The sequence below is a fragment of the Neopsephotus bourkii genome, unplaced genomic scaffold (genome assembly GCF_033783945.1).
Source record: "Neopsephotus bourkii isolate Nb327-2 ecotype Australia unplaced genomic scaffold, CSIRO-AGI_Nbou_v1 NB_673, whole genome shotgun sequence".
NCBI lineage: Eukaryota > Metazoa > Chordata > Aves > Psittaciformes > Psittacidae > Neopsephotus > Neopsephotus bourkii.
Window position 1 is genome coordinate 2,046,065 of NW_026901172.1, and position 19,995 is coordinate 2,066,059.

General features: G+C 42.5%; 1 protein-coding gene across 1 annotated transcript in view; it reads left to right on the forward strand.

The window, feature by feature from the left end:
- Positions 1–19,995, forward strand: part of PATJ (PATJ crumbs cell polarity complex component) — a 149,448-nt gene that overhangs the window by 35,172 nt on the left and 94,281 nt on the right. The window contains exons 17-21 of the mRNA XM_061353426.1: positions 13,072–13,281; positions 14,256–14,369; positions 17,231–17,599; positions 18,666–18,774; positions 19,781–19,937. Coding sequence (XP_061209410.1) covers positions 13,072–13,281; positions 14,256–14,369; positions 17,231–17,599; positions 18,666–18,774; positions 19,781–19,937 — 959 coding nt within the window. The remainder of the gene's footprint in view (positions 1–13,071; positions 13,282–14,255; positions 14,370–17,230; positions 17,600–18,665; positions 18,775–19,780; positions 19,938–19,995) is intronic.

The window sequence follows — 19,995 nt, forward strand, 5'->3', positions numbered from 1 at the left end:
CCCTACAGTCCCTGATGAAGAGTAGTACCAGTGTATACCAGCCCAGTTTGTTGTGAGAGACTGGTGGCTGTTATCTGCAGTATTTAAGAACCCCTGAGGTGCTGCCCATACAGACATGTTCATTTATGACAGTGAGTGATCCCAGATGCACTGCAGAAGTGGAAGAATGTTAAGCAATTAGAGATCAGGCTGCTTGTGGTGCTGTGGAAGTTTCTTCCTACTGTTTTCCACTCATGTTTGGTATGTCTTTTGAAGCTCAAGGCTTCTAATCTTTCCATTTTAACTCTGATTATAGAATTAGATGTGGTGCCGAGTTCTCTTATGGTATATATGGTATTTTTCATTTTGTCTTCTCAAAACTGGCCCCGTACTTGGCCTAATGGCTGTTGTGCTTCAGTTGTCTAAAATGCTTCCCAAGTCACACTCTGGAAAAACAGTGTTAATACAAACTCTTTGCAAGACGGAATAGGAATCTGAGTACATAGAAAACTGAATGCTGAGATCAAGAAATTATTCCTCTGGTATATTAATTTTTAATGGGCTGTCTTTCTAATAATGTTTCATCTATCAAATAAATGATAAGCATATCCCAAGTGACTTGCAGGATATTCCCAGAAATGTACAAGCATAATTCCAATGTAATGCCTATAGATTTTAATGAACTAATTACAAATTAATTATAGCAATTATGCATAATCAATAGTATTGCTACTTCGTCCTGTGTTTTCTTTTGTCTGTCTTTAGGGATTCAAATGCTTAAAACAGAGCAGCCTTCTGTTTTTTAATAAGTCCTATTGGAAGACATCTACACATGTTCCTAAAACTTTGGGATACCATTAGAGAAATAGAGTAGGCTCACCCTCTTTGCTAGAACAGGGCTGTATTTGTATAGGAGACTGTTCAGCTTCCCGTGATCACTATGTGTAAGAAAATCTCTCCCCTTTGCTAAATGTCCTCATTTGTAGTTACATGGTAGGAAATCTAAAATCTTTGAGGCTGCTGCTCTGCCAGCAAGGTCAATACTTGGTGAGAGGGGAGGTGGATGGGGAGGCTGGCGCTGTGTGCTCTTGAAATGATCTGTTTCACTGGATTTTTTTTCCTCCTAGTGTGATGGCTTATTTAAATAAGAAACAGCGAAGAGGTCTCAAAATGAAATCTCCTGTGTATTCTTCTATTGTCACCACTGTGTTGGGATCTTGTCAAAGCTCTTAGGCTAGGCAGTGCTTTTTCTTGATAACACTTAGATGAAAAGCCTGCAGAAGGAGAGGCAGCAGCAGCCTCCGACAGGCTCCACGTGTGCTGTGCTTCCTTCAGCTGATAGCACACTGTGTTCAGCAGAGACCTGAGGAGCACCGTTGCACTGCTGGTGATTCTATCTTGAACAGGGACCCTGCCCCCCTTTTTAGCTATTAAAAAGGTGTGCTGTTCGGTCTTGTGGCCAACTTCTCTGTGAAGTAATATACTCTACCTCCCTTAATTTCCTTGTGATTTCACTTGGAGAAGTTGCTCTCTCTTTCACCTCTTAACTAACTTTTATGTAGTGTTGCTGGCACAGTTAGCGGCAAGTATGTTTTGATGGTGAATGAGGGACCCAAGTACTCTGTTTGTAGAGTGCTTTGGGATCATCAATGATGCAAGGACCTATGGTAAGCTTATTTATTGTTTTTTGTCAATAGACATGAAAGTGGTACAGAATCACCGAATCATCAGGGTTTGAAGGGACCTTTGTAGCTCATCCAGTCCAACCCCCTGCCAAGGCAGGACCACCTACAGCACGTTACACAGGAACGCATTCAGGTGGGTTTGGAATGTCTCCAGAGAGGGAGACTCCACAATCCCCTGGGCAGCCTGTTCCAGTGCTCTGACGCCCCCAATGGAAAGAAGCTCTTCCTTGTGTTGAGGTGAAACTTGTGTTTTATATTATGGCCGTTGCTCCTTGTCCTGTCACTGGACACCACCGAAAAGAGTCTGGCACCAGCTTAATAGTAACTTTTCTAGCCTGAATCTAAACCTCCTGCCCAGCAAGTCTAAGAGCTAAGTCATTGTTAAGACCGAGTGGTTTTGCTCTCAAATTAAAATAGAAGGGGGCATAGTATGTCATCAGGTTAAAACAAAGGTGCAGTGCTATATAAACATGGTCATCCCAGGGCACTGGGGCAAGAGAAAACTAAAATCACACAAGATGAAAACTTGTAGAGGAAAAAAAGAGCTCACAGTTGTATAAAAGGTACTTTGAGTGGCCCTGTAACAGAGTTTACCCAAGACCTGGTGCATGCAGGCCAACGGGCTCTGTCAGTGATGTTTTACAGAGATATTGGAAAAACCACAGGTAGCTGAATTGCAGATTTCTGGAGGCAGTATTGACCAGAAGGTAACTTGAATGGTCTGATGAGCTTTTATCAAATTAAACAAAAAGCTGAATGGACTTTATGGGGAGCTTAATTTACTGGTCTTTGAAGTCAGAGTATTTTAAAGCAGCTGTTTTAAAGTGTGTGAAACTGGAGAGGGCGAGGGTTGCAGTGGCGAGGATTGACATTTTACATAGCCCTTAGGAATGCCTGTGAGATGCTGTTTCTCTCCCTCTGTGCTTGAAAGGTAACTCCCCAGTGCTTGGATTCTATTGCACAGTACCCAGGTGCCCTGCAGACCTGTCAGCTGTAGGAGCTCATGGGCTGATGTAGGTGTAAATATCTACCCATCCATGGAATCACTAACAGGTATTTCAGTATTATATGAGCTTTATCTTACCCAGACCTGAAACAACATGAAGTCAGCTTGGGTCAGTGCTTAAGGGATTCTTACTGTAGTCTAGCAATAGGGACTCCACAGCTGCCTTATTCCTGGACTTATCTCTCGTACCATTAGCAGTCTTTTCTTACAGTTGAACTACAGTCTCTTTTGCTGCACATTCAGCAGGTTACATGTTGTCCTTCTCCCAGGGAGCATGGGAAACAATTGTTTTCTCTTTTATAACAAAATCACTGCATAGTCATTCATGGCAGGAAGTGAAGCAATTTAAGTGTCTCCAAATATCTTTCCTCTTTTCTTTATGCCCCAAACAAACAGCCTCCAGATGTAGAGTCACAAAAAAGCAAACTGACTTCTTATTTGTAGAAGGTGGTATTCAACTAGCTTACATGTTTTTCCTTTCTTGGACTGCTCAATAGGGAGATGCAGGCTGGAATACTTTGACATGTCACTGGCTACCCGTTTGCCCTCTTGTGATAATTTGAGCTTTGTCTGTCTTGTGATAAGTTTGTTACGAACAAAGAAGCATATTCACATCCTTGTTAAGCACATTTTCACCTGATCATGTGATGGAAACCTGTGGCTTACTGGCAAAAGCTGCACAGCTGTATTAAAAAGCAGCTTTACAATGGCTATCAGCTTGGTACTGGGAAAACTGATAAAGGCAGCTTTTCTCCCATCTCTACAACCCATCCACATTCATTAACATCAAAGTTTTGTAAGCCTCAGTACCAACTGTGTTGGTACTCATCTCACGGAGGATTTGCTTCTCTCCCCCTATGGGAAAGTTCTGCATCCTTTAAATCATATTAAGCTGCTTCATGTGTAAAATAATTCTTAATAGTGTGTCATGAATTGAATTCAATGTAGCTTTTTGAAAAATTCTCTTGGAGTTCAGCTTAAATACTACTTTTAAGGGCGGAAGAGGTGGTGAATGCAATTGAGCACATTCCTGGTGAAGTTTCTAGGGTGTTCATGATTAGTGGCTTCCAAAACCTCACTGCAGCAATACTAAAAGCATTGGGAAACCAGAAACCACTTTAATAAGAAATGAAAGGGACTGTGTATCTCAGTGTGAGGTACAGACAGATACACAGGAATAGTTTGCTGAGGTAGAGCAGCTGGAGAACCTGGAGGCAGGAAGTCACATTAGGGCTTGGGTATGCCCTGAGGCTGTGCTCGGGGTTATCAGTCCAACTGCAAGTGGGAGGTTAGGAAGGAATCTCATAGAATCATGGAATCATTTAAGTTAGAAAAGACCTTTAAGGCTGAGTGCAGCTATTAACCCAGCAGTGCCAAGTTCACCACTAAACCATGTCCCCAAGCACCATATCTGCATGTCTTTTGATCAGCTCCAGGGATGTTTAAACACTTCCCTAGGGTGTTTTAAACACTGCCCTGGGCAGTCTGTTCCAATGCCTGACCACCCTTCTGGGGAACAGTTTTTCCCTAATCTCCAGTCTAAACCTCCCCTGATGCAGCTTGAGGCTGTTTACTCATCTTGTTCCTTGGGAGCAGAGCCCAGCCCCCTCCTGGCTCCATCCTCCTGTCAGGCAGTCCCTTGGGAGCAATAAGGTCTCCTGAGTCTTCTCTTCTCCAGACTAAGCCCCCCCAAGGTTCCTCAGCTGTTCCCCATCACACCTGTGCTTCAGGCCCTGCACCAGCTCCAGTGCCCTTCTCTGGCCCCGCTCCAGCCCCTCAAGGTCTCTCTTGTAGTGAGGGGCCCAGAGCTGAGCATAGGATTCAAGGTGTGGCCCAGCACAGGGAGATGATCAGCTGGGCAGGTCACCTTGTCATAAAAGCGGATCAGGTTAGTCGAGAAGGACCTGCCTTTCATAAACCCGTGCTAACTGGGCCTGATCACTGGTTGTCCTGCATGTCCCACGTGGAGACACTCCAGATGATGTCCTCCCTAACCCCATAGCTAGCACCAAGCTCAGGCTGGCAGGCCTGTAGGTCCCCAGATCTCCTACTGGCCCTTCCTGTAGATGGGCATCACATTCGCTAGTTTCCAGCCAACTGGGACCTTCCTTGTGAGCCAGAACTGCTGATAAATGATAGACAGTGACTTGGTAAGACCTTCCACCAGCTCCTTGGTACCCTTGGATGGATCCATTCCAGCCCCATAGGCTGGTGTGTGTGTAAGTGTTGTAGCAGACCATTTCCCCTTGGATTATGGGGGCTTCATTCTGCTCCCTGTCTTCCAGCTCAGGGCCTCCTGTCTTTTGTGAGCTGCCACAGCCAGTGAGTGCTCTGAACAATACCTGAGTTTGCAAAGAAACTGAAGCATTACTGAAAACATCTGTTTTTCCTTGGTTTGTCGCATATCCTCAACATAAATGCTAAGCAGTATTATTATTATTAACCTTCAGAAACATTTTCCCTATTCCTCCAAATTCTACAATCTGGTTGTTCTCTTTCATTTCCTGCTAGGAAGAATAGCTTTTAATAAAAACAAAAAAACCCCAAACCAAAGAAATTCATTATTATTCCACAGATGTCTTCTGCCTGCAAGAGAGGGCAAGAATTTAAAGGGACAAAACTAGATGGAATTCTTGTTAAAAGAGTTGCTAAATCTCAGCAAGGGTAAGATAATGACACTTGAGGAAGCTGCACAAGTGAGTGTTGCTTATCTAAGAGCTGTGCTAGTCTTTCAGTGAGCATGTTGGGATGGTGGAGCAATGGGTATGTAAAAGCTCAACCCAGACAGGTCCAAATCTGTTGTTCTGAACTGATGAGGCTTAAGGTATATGTTGGTGCTGATGGATGAGCATGAAGAATTCTGAAAACTCATGGAAGTTATGAGGTATTCTGTTTTCTTAATACCTCACCCTTCTGCAAGATGCTGCTCCCTAAATCCAAATAGAGCTGTTGCACTTGGAGTTTTCTGTCTGTTCTCACTGTGTTTTGCAGTAGCCTTAAATTCTCTGCAATCTTTTTACCTACCCTTCTCTGTTCTCCACCATTCATACTCTTGCAAGTCATCTTTGGACCAAGTCACTGTCTGCAGATCATTGTTGCAAAGACAAAAAGGCCTGTCCTCTTTGCTCCCTTTGCAGCTTTTTCTATAGAAAATCTCCTGTAATTCACAAGTTTGCCATTTGATGCACACCCTCCAAGCAGAGGAGAGCTCTGGTTGTGTGAAAACACACACTGCACTTCCACAGACCATTGACGGTGTTGAGGGCAGCATTCCTAACCACTGGAAGTGCCTGCTGGGCTGTTTCAGTGGATTTTTAGCTCAGGGATTATTTGAATCTGAAAGCTGATCAAACCCAGAATGTGTGTTAAGACCACTAAGTGTAAGGTGTGTAGGTGATACTGTTTATACTTTTTCCCTTGCCTCATCAGTATTTCTTTCTTTATTCCCACACATCTCTATCCCCTCCTTATCTCATCACACAGTGGCTTTCCTCCATTTCCTTATGACTTCAGGGTTTTTCTTTCTTATCTCTGTGGCTTTTCCCTGTAGTCAGCATTCAGTGTGTTTTTTCTGGAGCTGGAAAGTCTGAAAGTAGAAGATATTGAGTCTAATGAATGTAATCCCTCTGACTTTAGCTCTGTTGAGAGCAAATATAAAAGGCGGATGGAACCTTAGGTTGATTGAGAAGCTTGATAAATTAAAAGATAGTGACATGCACCTGAGTCCACTGCACGGTGACACTTTCAAAACTACCATAGAGGCAGTGCCTATCTTTGATCTTTTTATTTGAGAATAGCACTAGTGTGTAAGATCTTTTCCTTTTCATCATTCCCTGGAGGCATTTTCATCCCGCGGATCTGCAGCGCATCCCTCTTCTGCAGCAGATGAAGGTTGATGGTGCAGAGCTTGCCAGCTCTGCCAGGCCTGTGTGGGTCTGAGTAATCGCTGGCCACCATGTTCGTTCTTGCTGGAGAAGACTGATAGGATTGCAGATTGCAGATGATGAAAGCCCAGTGTGGGAAACCCATTGTGCCACCTACTCCTACCTTGCTCTTCCTTCTCCTCCTCTAGGTGTGGCTCTATGTTTTGTTTATGTTTTTCCCTTTCCCTGTGAATTCCTGTTTCTTTGCTGACATTTCCCACCACAGAGGTTTTGATTAATGCTGGCTGCACACTAGAGCTGCTGAGATTCATTGCTTTATTCCCTCACTGCAGATCAATAAATACTTATGTTTTATTTCTAGTGCTTTGCCTTACATCACGGGAAAGTGCAGCGTTCCTCCTTGAATACCGTCCTGTATTTAAGTTTGTATTACTTCAGCACATCAGCCTGGAGTTTGTTTCTTTGGTACAGCCAGAGGCTGTGTGTTGTGTAGTCGTTTTCTTAAGTAGTCCTGCTGACTGCAATCTAACACGAGTGGAAGAGGCAGGAACAAGACTTAAACACTTTGAATTACAGCTCAATTGCCCATGTAGTGGATCTGACAAAAACTAGTTGAGCACTTTCTCAGGGATGTTTTTTCAGGCTGTAGAGTGCCTTTGGCAGTTCCTACGGCCAACTCCTGTAAATACATTGGAGTGAATGAACAGAAGGTTTGGACCTTGAGGCTCTAAATTGAGGCCACCTTAAGGAGGGAACTGGACGTCACTCACAGCTGCCTCTTTCTCTCTTCCCCTTCTGTTGGGAAGCGCTTAGTGCCTTTGAAAAGGATGCAGGTTGTTCATGGTTCTTGATTCCTGCATCCCCTTGGCATTGTTGGTGTGTATGTGGAGGGTGGCTCTGCAAAGGGAGCAAGTGGCACTTCACAGAATGAGAGCACAGATGAGTATTTCGAGTAATCTCACAACACTGAGCATACAGGTAGATTATTTCATGTGCAGTTCTGCCTTTGTTCTACATAATAGTAAGACAAACATGAAATGCATTTGGTGCTTGTCATTGTTGGCGAGTGTATGTTCCTTGTTCAGTATGTTGTGTTTAAGAGGCTTTCAGTCTGGTATCTTATTCACTTGCAAACTGAAGAGTTTTAAATATGGATACGTATGTTAGACCTGGAAGTGGTCCCATGCAAAATGAAGCTGGGTTGCTCTGACCTCTGAGCTCTAACGTGTTTGTTTTGGCTCTCTCGCCGAAACCTGCAGTATACAAATTGGCACTTGTAAAATTGTTCAGATAAATCAAAATTGGTACAAGGGGGGAGAAAAAAAGTTTCAGACTGTTTCTTTTGGGATCCTTTGCCATGCTATTTTTGATGTGTGTTTTTGTGGCAGCAGGCAGTTTGTTGCTTGAAGAAAGCTAAAATATTCTAGGAAGTCAGGCTAGCTGAATTTAGATCCTAAGTGATGCCAAAACTAATATAGCCTGTAACTAAGTGAGAGTGACTTTGCACAGTGAATGTCAGTCACCCGCTGCTTTGTCTTATATTTTCATGCGAGCCTTTAAAAAAGGAAAACACAAACAAAACCCCAGAAAACGTGGTAGCTGCTCACATCCAATCGAGCTATAGCTACAGCCTGCTGCACAGGGCAGGCTGCTCCTCATCCATCGCGCATAGCCAGGGCTCTGCTGGGGCTGGGGGCTGGACTGATGGGGATGGACTTGTCAGAGCATGAAACGCCTCCGGTAGTGCGGGAGCTGGGCTGGCCTGGAGTGCCCTCTCTTGGCTGCTGCAGAAACCTCACCTTTTGGGAAGGAAGGGAAAAGAGTGGGTTATTGTCATTTTAATTTTCCAGTGTGATGGACAGAGGGAAGCTCTATTGGTTATATTTCCAGATTTGCTTCCTAAGGACCTCTGGTATCTAACAGGCTGTGACTCTTTGGTGCTCCCGGCAAGTTCAGGTCCCTCACTTGAAGCCACACTGCAGTCACACACTCCAGCAGCATTGCACGTAGGACTCTGTTAACCTGGTGCTCCTGGGACTCTTAACATTTTAGCAGAGCTCAGGTTTTTAAGAGCCTTCATGCTGCTCTGAATCCAGGGATCCCAGAGGCAGCAACTGCAGTGGCCCCTGCGTGACTCTGTGCTGCTAAATGAATCCAGAACAAATGAGGCTCTGAAAATAAGAAGAAAAATTTGACACCTGGACTCCAGGAAACGTTTGTGGATTTTGATGAGGAGCAGGAGGGGGGAAGGGAGAACCTATGGTTCAACGTAGTTAAATGTATGGTGTGCTAAGCATGAATAAATTGTGACTATTTGAAACAAGTTCATATAGTCTATGGCTGGCTCGAGCACAGAGGGAAAGACAACGGCTACAACACAGTAGTTCCTCAAAGGGCTACCTGGAGGCCAGCATCCTGAGCTGCTGGTGCATGGTAGAGGTCTGCTTCCATCCCTTTATACAGGTGACAAACTTTTTTACATGTAATTTATGTCAGTGCTAGTGAGTTAAGGGGGTTTATCTCCTGATAGCTTTACTTCACTGACTGATTCCTTTTATCATTGACCATAAATGATCCGTTTGTGTAAAGGAATCCTTCAGTAGACTGAAGTTAAAGTTCCTCTCCAAATGTGCTGAGCCCAGTTCATGCCCATTTTAAGATGCATGGGACATCCCATGCACACTCCCTCTGCTGTCTTGCAAAGTCATGTAATAATTGCTTGAACTATTGGAATTAAGTCACTTCTGTATCCCAGCTGAGTACCATTACAGCAACATCTTAGCTCTTGGTTTGGGGAGGGAGCCTCTTCCCAGCCTGTAAACTCTACCCAAGGAAATGAGACTTTCACTTTAAAACAGAGGTGAAATCTGGACCTGAACTGCTATTGACTAAAAATCACTACTATCTGATTATGAAGAGCCTTAGGCTAGGTGTGCAGTTTAGTAACCCTGAGTGGCTGTGGCTGCTCGGTTAATATGGAGGTGGCCCCAGAGTCCATCAGGACACTGTCACAGTGAACTTGCCTTCTGCAGTTAGTATGAAAGGTGAGAATCTGTTTTTTTCAGCCTGCTTCTAGCGCTGCTTTCTTTCAAAAGCAAGACAACAGCCCATACAGTCCAGTTGCACTCGCTGTTTACAAGCTGTGAGGGTGAATTCAGTGTTTGCTGTCCTGTTCTAGCAGATTTTGGTCTTTAGGGTGCGTTGGGGTTTGAGTGTAAATCATAAGGCAAGGTTTCAAAACAACATTGTTCCTTTTGTTTTGGTAAGACGAGCACAGTGCAATGCACAGTTGTAGCCACCCTCGTGTTGAATTATAGGGAATATGTTTTCATGATTACACCTTGAAATCCAGCAGGTCTGTGTCTTCACACATGGCTTCTGCTGCGTTCCTTATGGCAATCACATTGCGATTCACGGGCACGGGTGACAAGCACTCAGGCTTTTGCAGCACAGCTCACATTACTGCTTTAGCTCTGTCGCTGTGTAGTTCACATTGCTCTTCTCTTCCTGTACAATAGCTCCCTCTGCTTGAAAACAGCAGAGTAATTATAACCCTGCTTTGTATTTGCCTGATCAACGGGCTTTAATATGGGCCCCTTTTAAGAAGATATCTGCTGCTGCTCTTCATGAAGCACTTCCAGTACATACATGGCTTAGGCTCTTGTGTTGTGAAGCAACAAAGATAACTGTGCTGTTCTCAAAACTTTGCTATATAGGAGCCATGTATTATTAGACATCAGGAAAGAATGCTCCCTGTGAGGGTGCTGAGGCGCTGGCACAGGGTGCCCAGAGAAGCTGTGGCTGCCCCATCCCTGGCAGTGCTCAAGGCCAGGTTGGACACAGGGGCTTGGAGCAAGCTGCTCCAGTGGAAGGGGTCCCTGCCCGTGGCAGGGGGTTGGAGCTGGATGAGCTTTAAGGTCCCTTCCAACCCAAATCACTCTTAGGACTCTATGAACTCTATCTTCATTTTTAGCAGGAGGATTAAACCTTGTTGGAACACAAGCTTTAATACAGCTTTTCAGCTAAATTATCTTTTACCATGACATGATGATTTATTGAAGCCAGAATGTTTTTATTTCAGTGGAAACCTAAGCTGAAATAGGGCTGTTTCTCATCAGAAATGCAGTAGTTAGGCTGCTGAACTTAAGTATCTGCTTAGAGTAGCTAATGGTGAGATTCCTATGTCCTACTTAAATGGTTGTGATCTGGAACCCCAAAAAGAGCAGCGTTGGGTCAGACAGAGCAGGGATTTGAACCTATTTCTCCCACGTTCCCAGCCAGTGTCATATTTACTGGGCCAGCCATTCACTTCTCTGCATCAGTAAGGATGAGGGCTGATTTTGTTTTGTTCATTTTTTATCAGTATAGCTAAGCCAGCAACAGTCATATTATAAAAGCTGCTGTGTCAGCAAAGGTGGGATTTTGCTGGGAGCTCATCTGCCAGTTTAGGGAACCAGCATAAACCTCGCTTACCATGGCAAGGTGAGCCCCTCGTAGGAAAACTTACTGGTTTAGTTCTATAGCGAAGCCTTCCTAACGTGAAGAGTACCTCACTTGCTTCAAAATGGCTCTCTCAACACCATCCTGGTTTTGCAAAGAAGCCCAAAAGGTTGGTTTTAGTTTGCATTGGAGCAAACCTCCAAAGGAAAACCATCTCAGACATCTGTGTCAGATGGGGTGTTTGTTCTGTGGTCAGCTGCCATCAAGATGGTTGGGCACGTGGGTTTGGCTGAGGGCAAGGGCTGGCAAAGCCGACTCTCTACACAAAGGGAAGAATTCCCAAAATTCAGCGCTCTTAAAGCAAAATCTTTTATTTATACCTTGGAATCCTTTGGATTCTTCATTTTTTACATCTTGGGATCCTTTGAATTCTTCTTCCGCATTCAGGTTTGGTTTGTTTCTAAAAATTTCCAAAGTGTATGCGGAACATGGATAGCTTGCTCTTGGAAACAAATGAAATCCTTTCCCCTCGGCATTGTGTGAGGCAGGTTTGAGCAAGAACAGTTGGGGAGCCCGAGCGCGTTGGCACGGGTTCAGTAGGCAGAACACCATCGCGCGGCAGAGGGAGGGTGCTGGGCTTGATTATCAGCACACGATACTCACAAGGAAGCCTCTTCCATACAATGTGGATACCCAGGGTTTGGGAAGATTATAAAATGGCAGGATTAAGCAGTAGAATGGGAGAGAATCATTGCTAATATGCATTTACTTGAATTCAGCTTCAGCAGGGCTCTTCCTGCTGAACTCTAATTTCAGTTCTCTCATTTCAGCCGTTTACAGATACTACATTCATTGCCTCATATGTTTGCACATACCTTAACCCCCCCACCATGTTCCCTAGGAAAGCAATGCATAGTTATATAAAAAGAAAGAGTTAAAAAAGCAGTCCTGTTTTCAAATTAACGCTGAGGTGCTGAATTCATGGTGGTCTTTGTCATTTGAATTTTGCCCTTTTCTTTTTATCCCTCCCGTGCCCTGAATAAGATGCAAGTCATGAGGGAAAAATAGTACATGATTATGCATTTGAAGACCTGGTGCGAACAAGGAGCGTTTCTGAGCTTTATGAGCCTTTAGCAAGGGGGAGAAAGGCTAATTCTAATGTTTAAAAAACAAACAAGGAAACAGAAAAACCCATAAATATGTTTTATGTATCTTTCTGCCTCTGTAAAATAACTTCTGATCATTTCATTGCATTGAGGAGGAATTCTTAAATGGCTGAATACAATAGGAATGGTGCATGGCACAACAAAAAGGCTACTACTGGGCAAGAAAATCAAGTGAATGTCTTTGCATCAGTTCACAGCCTCTCCAATGTGTCTATTTTGTACTTCACATTCCTTATACACCACTGCAGCACTCCTTGTCTTCAGCAATAGTCTTAGCTACCTTTCTCTTGCTGTCCCCTGTATTCTCTGTTAAGGAGGCTTCATGGGTGGAGAAAATGTCTTTTCTAAGTTGCCACACAGATTTGACAAAGCAGGAACATTGCAGTAATACAGCAAATGTATGCTGCTATTCATGAATGTTGTGGGCTTTGCTTTTTAATTTTAATATAATCGTATTTGAAATTAAATTTCTGATCTTGCCATGATATCTTTTAACGTCGGGTTTGCTGCTCTGAGGCACTGGAATGGCTTGCAGAATGGTTATTTTATGTAACATTACCACGTAACAGGCTGGATGGAGGCTTGTGGAAGAGTGCCAGCCTTGGTTTTCTATTTACAGGTTGGCCTGGCCGCCCCTGTGTACGTAAAAAGAGGGCAGGCAGGGTATCGGTCAGCTTTCAAATCACGCATTTCTTAATGGATTAGGCAAGTGATGGAATATCTTCCTTCTGCAAACCTTTCTTTTGTAAACTGTAAGCCTTGGCAGGATAGGTAGGCAGTCTGTTTTGTGCGTCTCAGCAATGCTTCAGTAGCATTAAATGAGGAATGTGCTTAAGAGCTCTTCCCGTACTCAAAATTCATCTTTTTGTGGGCTTTTTCCTTGTAATTCTTTTTTGTTTGTTTGTTTTCAGGATCCCTTAGACCCAACCAGAACAGCCATTGTGATCAGCTCTTTGGTGCCAGGTGGAGTAGCTGAATGTGGGGGAGAGCTTCAACCCGGTGACCGCTTGGTGTTTGTGAATGAGAAGTCCTTGGACAGCGCCACTCTGGCAGAGGCAGTGGAAGTGCTGAAATCTGTGCCCCCAGGTACAGTTTCTCTTGGAATCTGGAAGCCTTTGGTGGTAAGAACTTATTTTAACTTTTGCTGTTGTATTTGGCAGGGCTGTGGGGTGTGTGAAATTCAGGGTAGAAGTATCCATCTATGTGGAAAGCAAGTAAAATCATAGACTCAACCAGGTTGGAAAAGACCTTTAAGATCATCAAGCCCAAGCTTTACCCAACACTTCCAAATCCACCACTAAACCATGTCACTAGGTTGCTGTGCTTACACCTCAACATGCCCAGAAATTCTGGCTAGCTGGCAGATGGGTAGCTCAATGTCCACAAGATCTGACCAGAAAACCAACGTGCTCAAGTTCATCCTGAAAGAGCATCTGTGTGGAATCAGAAAACTCACTGGGGCAAACGCATGCGTGCTGGCTCTGTGCATAGGTGTAACATGGTTTGAGGTATTCAGCAAATCAGCTAGCTACGTGCTGAAGTCCATTTCACTCCAAGACACTGCTGAGTGCTTGCTTGAGCTCCACTGACATCAAAGAAACTTAATCTGTTTGAAGTCAGGACTGTAAATTCAAGTAGAATTTCCTTTTTCTAGAATCAGGGCTTTGGAAGAGAGTAGTTTACTTGAGAGCACTGTAGCATTGTGCATCAAGGGCACCTAGGCAAAACTAGTTAGAGCACTATCTACTAGAAAGTGCTTGTAATTCAGGAGTGCTGAAATAGAAATGTAGGAAGGCTGTTAAATATATTCTTCCCTTTTCTAAAAAGTGGTATTTTGTTGTTGATCTCATTGTATTTGTCTTTCTTTCCTACACAGCTCTTTATTTTTTACTGTATCTGTGCTAACATCTTGAAGACAACAGCTTTTATTCTTTCATCTTTTCCATTTACAACTTCCCTTTTTATAGTCCTGTAACTTCTTCCCACCTCTTTTCTAATGGCTGGTTCTCTCTCTCCCTTTTAGTTTATTGAAAAACGTAGGGATTGCTTTTGTTTCTTTGTTTTCCTGGCTCATCATTTTGAATATCTTTCTTAGGGAGAAAGCAAAGAGGAGGAAAACATGCACAGTTTGGATTCCAGCCACATTCAAAACAGCCCTGCATCTCCAGAACCAATAGATAATTTCTCAATAATACTTGAAGCACCGCAGGTATTTGGTTTCTCTTTTCAGTTTAAGTTTATATGGACAGTAAATGATGTGTTAAAGTAAGAAAATCCTATGTCTTTTAGATAAGACTTCAGGCTGGATTCCCCTCTAAAACAGTCTCTAACAGCTAACTGTATACTAATTATATTGGGAACAGTAAGCACAGGCATAGCACTTACCAGTGCGGTTCCCAGACTGCCTTATCAAATTTACTATGCCATTAAAATACCTTGGGTTCCCTTGGGTATGAAACAGGAATGCTGTGTTCTTATTAGTCATAAGTAGTTGGTTCAGGTTTGCAAGGAAAGTGGAACACTATTTATTATAATGAAGCAAACCGAAAAAGTCTTGTGTATAAGGCAAGCTTGAAATTTGTTCTTTATAGACTTCATATGTGGTCTTAAGCGATCTCTCTCTTCCTCAGTTCTCCTCATTTTCTGAGAAATAATTCTGTTTATTGTGGGAGGATGAAGCACTAAACATAGCGAGTAACTCGGATACCAGGGTAATAGGCAATAATACTGCAATACTGACCTGTGTACAGCAAGAGAGATGTGGATATCTTTGAGTTTTCATCTGTTCTCAAGTGCTCTGCAACATCTTTATTAATTCATAGTGGTAAATGCATTTTTTAGACCAGAAAAGACAATACATAAAGGATCACCCAGAACTGCAACACAGTGATAAAAGTAAATTGTAGATTTTTCTTGTTGCTAAACATGTCTACCTGTCTCTGGATACAAACATAGTCTTTAATGCTAAAATGGTGTATTAGAGCCAAAAGGAGCAATATCATAGGGTGGATGTATATATACTATGTGGAAATTCACTTGGATGTTGTATTTACTGATTTTCATGATGTAAAAGGGAGGTTGCTGGTTTCCGGATGCATAGGAAGGGTTCCTGGCAGAGCAATTACTCCTCTGCCAGCTCAGATTAGTTTTATTTAGGGAGCAGAGAAACAATGTCATGAAGTGTTTTAAAATAAAGGATCTATTTTCTCTTAAAGTCCTGCTGAATATAGAAACTGGGATGATCAATGCGTACAAAAGACGCACAGAGGTATTTGCTTGTATTTGGTTTTACCTCATGTACGACAGCAGTGGTAATAGCTTAGAGCAGTGGTATAACATTTCCATCCATTTATTGTATCACCTGCTCTCGTAAGAGCCAAGAGTGGTGTGTCACGATGGCTTCCACGCTTACGCACCAGCATAGTGCTGACAAAGCTGGCTTGGAACACTAAAAAAGGGAACTTGAAGATTTGGTATGCTACAACAGTAGACTTTACTGTCATGTTTGCAGTATTCCCTGTTCCATTGGTAGCGTCTGCTACTGCAGTGCAGCACTCAGTGATGATACACTTCCTAACTGCTGTATCAGGAGACGGGGATACAGATTGCTGTGGGCTTTCTGAGCTAAGTCAACTCTTTTGTATAGCAGTGAAGTTGGTGCCTCTTGCAGAAATGTTTGGGGAATGATGCTGCAGAAGGGAAGTGAAATGAGATGAAGTGAAGATGGAGAGAATTAGAATCTCTTCAGACTGGGTGTTTTTTGAGATCGAGGTACACAGGTCACATAGATTAAAGCACAGTTTAATGCTCATGAAAAATGTGTGAATTTCTAGATTGCTGCTGCTCTGCTTTCCTGCCAGCTGGTATTGCTGCATTGTTTCATTCTGCTCTTGCCTGTCTCTAGTTTTCTCTCCTGCCTCTCACTTGAAGTATGTGAAAATTTTGGCAGCAACTGGGTTTTTTTTTTGCTTCTGCATTTGTACAAACCTCACAAACCAGGATTCTGACACTGAAGGTCAGAAATGGTGAAGTACCTCGGGGAGGCTGGGAAGGGGCAGGAAATGGAAAGAAAAACATTTTGATTGAGGACCCTTGAATCTGTAGATTGGTTTCAGTGTTTGGGGTTTCAGTGAAGGTTGGGTTTGGGCAAATGTACCTGGGGGCCTGAAAGAAAGAGACTAGAAGCTTTCTCTGTGTGGCAAGCTTTCTGGTACCAGTGCAAGGCATACAATTCCAGATGCCTGTGCAGACTTGCCCTGGGCCAATGAATAGCACCCCATTCAAGCTAGGAGAAACAAAGAGCATTGGAAACTGGGGAGGCATTGACATGTCCTAGAAAAAGAATGGTTGAGCAACATCTTTCAGAGTGGGTTTTAATACCTTTTCTCTTGGTTTTGTTTGGGGTTTTTTGATTGTTGCTCTGTGGTTTAATTCAATAGAAAGTAGAGCACTCTTCTCTTTAAAACAGTAAAGGTTTTAGATAATAGACAGTCAATTATGTTCCTTTTTTTTAGGTGGTTCATCCATTTCCCCTCTTCCACAGGTTAAATATTGTATGGAATACCTAAGGGAGGGACAGACAAGCATGTCTTTGGTTTGGTTGGGATTTTTTAATTGATGCTGCTACTGCATAAACAAGCTCTTAGGTTGTTTTTTATTTAGCTGGTGGTTATCTTAAGAAATGTACATGCATTCATAAAGCAACAGCAGGTAAGTCTGGAGCACAGAGGTATTTTAGCTAGATTTAGATACACTTTTTCCTGTAGGTTTTATAGTGTTATTTAATAATTCTCATTCCCTAACTCCAGTCCAAGTTGCTTTTTCTGCAGCAATACCTAAGATGTGCAACATAAATTTCTTTATACTTAAAAAATAAATTTCAGTGTCTACTTTTGGTGTTAAAATCCTAAGTCACAAAGTGTATTTTCTTTTAGAAAATGCAAAAAGTACAAGATTTTCACTTAAAAAATAAGGCTGTATTTTTAATATAGGCCTAACATAAACCATAGTTTTAAATGAGTTAGCAAGAAACAGAATGTAAAATCTATATTCCTGTAATGTTTTATGCAGGGTTTCAGAGATGAAACTCCTTTTAAAGAAGAACTGGTTGATGAACCAAGTTTGCACTTGGGAAGGTCATTTCAGCTTTCTCAAAATGACAATGAGTGTGAGAAGGAGTCCTGGGAGATGCATGAATTTTTGAAACCCAGAACAGAAGAAATGGATGAAGAACAGGAAATGTTGGTGGATGAGTATGAAGAAGAGGCAGGCTTCCTGAAATATAATGCATCATGTGGACAGAAGGCAACTTTAGAGAGGAACCTTGATACAGAACGATGGGCAAAGCAGCTTGAGACTACTGAAATACAAGGCTTAAGATCCAGTATGAACTTAAGTCCAAAACAGTCACTGGAATATCCATGCAATAAAGATCAAATGGTAAGTAATGCTTTACTGGTCTCAGTGCTGTACCCTCACAAAGGGACCCATCCCTCAAGGCAAATTCCAGAACTAAACCCTATAAAGGAGTCTTCCTAGTATTTTAATTGCTAGAGGAGATCTGGGTACCGCTACTGGACACAGTCTGTCCTTTTGTACTTGGTGTGTGTTATTTGAGTACTCAAATGAGGTATGTGCTGAGGTTGGTGTATTTACAGCCTTGTAACTGGACTTGCATCTTCTTTCCCATCTGTGGCTTGTGAGCTCAGTTCTTTTTTGCAGACTGTACTAATATGGTGTATGTCAGTAACAGCAGAATGTCACTTCATAGTTTTAATAGTCCAGGGGCTGAAGCAGCAATGTCAGTGAGAGGAGCTCCCTCTTTTCCTCATTATTTTTAATCCAAATCAGTTCCCCTGGGTCAGATGATAGTGCAGTTAAGTGAAAAATGATACAGCAGAAGCAATTGTAACAAGCATACTGGTGGATGGAAGGGACAGGAGACAGAGCTTCAAGTAAATTGTGGAACTCTTGTATATCATCCTCAAGTATTCTGAGAATTATCTGTTTCCTCCTGAGTCTTTGCTCATTTGTCAGACAAAAAAGTGATGACATCAGCATTCCATGCACCAGCTTCCCAGATATATGCTCTTACAGGAAAAAACTGAAGTGGAAAGGATATAATATCACAGCCACAGAGAATTTCAGGTTTTGTTCAACTTGTCCCTAGCAGTATGTACATAAACAGGCTAAAATGCACCTTCTAGTGACAGTTTTGTACCAGGGTGCGTAATATTAAATTTATACATTTGTTACCTAAAAACAACAAATGAGCACGCGTAAAGGCAAGTAGAAAGATACAGTTGCTTTGTATTGCAATTGCACATAACATTTTTCATGCCTCTTCTTAATATCGTGCATATGCAAGCAGTTGGTATTTCCTAGTTATCTGAAAACATATAGATGTAGTTGAGAAAATGTGACTGCTGTAAAAATCAGTGTTCATGTCAGATGCCCCTCTGTAAGTTGATACCATTGCTTTCTAATTTTATTCTCTTCTGTGAAGCGTGATGAAAATGCTGCTCTGTTCTCTGGAACCACAGCACACAGTGGCTACCAAGAAGACATATTTGATACTGAAGGTACTCAGTCAGGAGCAAAACCCAAGGATTTAGGTTTGTAAGAAGTTTTTTGCTTAACTTATAATTTCATATTTACAAATGTAAATTTTATATCAAAACACTGATTCTTTCAAATGATAAAATACTCAAATGAAGACTTTTTCTGCAGGCCAAAGACTGTCTGTGTCAAACAAATAGGTTTCAGCCTCATGATCTTGCTTCCCCCACCAAATCTTCACTTACAGTTGTCACGAGTGATATTGAAAGTGGCTGCATCTTTGTCCTGTCTCTGGAGAACCACTTTCTTCTGCGTAGCTTATGTCCCCCCCAAGTAGGATTCCATGCAGAAGTAAAATAGCTCATGCCTGTAGTTTCAGTCAGGGATTTGTCTCTGTCACTTGTGATTGCTGATTTTGTAGATTTTTGTGCTGACAAGGCTCTGGAGATAACTTTACCACAACCAGAATTTGCAAGTGAACTCTGTGGTAGATAATTGCCCTGTATCTTGGGTTTGTAATCTGTGCTCAAGAACAGTTTCTCTTTGTCAGATGTATCAACCTGCCTTGAAACAGCATTCTAGTTGGGAGAAAGGAGATTAGGTTGCTGCCTTTGTCACCTGCATCTTGTACAGCAGACACTGTGTATCCCCCAGACTGATGACTCTTGACAGGAGCTCTGGTAGTTCAATTAATGTTGATACTTATGTCACCAGCATGATGGGTTCTGTGCTGGAGCAGAGCTTTGCACCACTCTCATATCTCATAAAGGATGGATTTGCTATTTCTAATTAAGTGATTTTGCGAGGAGCTTCTGTCCTGTAAGTTGTACCTAAGCATGTCTCAGCTTCACAAAGATTTAGTGTTTCCTGTTGCTACATAACTGCATGTACTTCAGAAGCAAGATGCTATAAAATAAGTGTTTAGTGCGCTTTAAAGTTTCATCAAACATCCTGTATCTCTAAACCTCTTGATCATCACACAACATCCATGTTTAGAACATGGTGAGCTGGAAGGTACAGGGACAGAGAAAACAAATGTTCACATCTACACCTTTTCTTCAGATACAAAGCTTCACGTTGACTCCAAAGGACCTGGGCTTGCTGTTGATCTGGAAGCTATTGGAAAGGAAGAACTAAAAGGTGATGATTCTGTTTTCTCCAAGAACCTGGAATCTGGGAGAGTAACCGCCTTAGCTCATCCTAGAACACCGGTGTGCAGGTATGGAGAAAGATTTCAGGTTCTGGAAGATTTTCTATTAATGATCTTAACTGTTTTC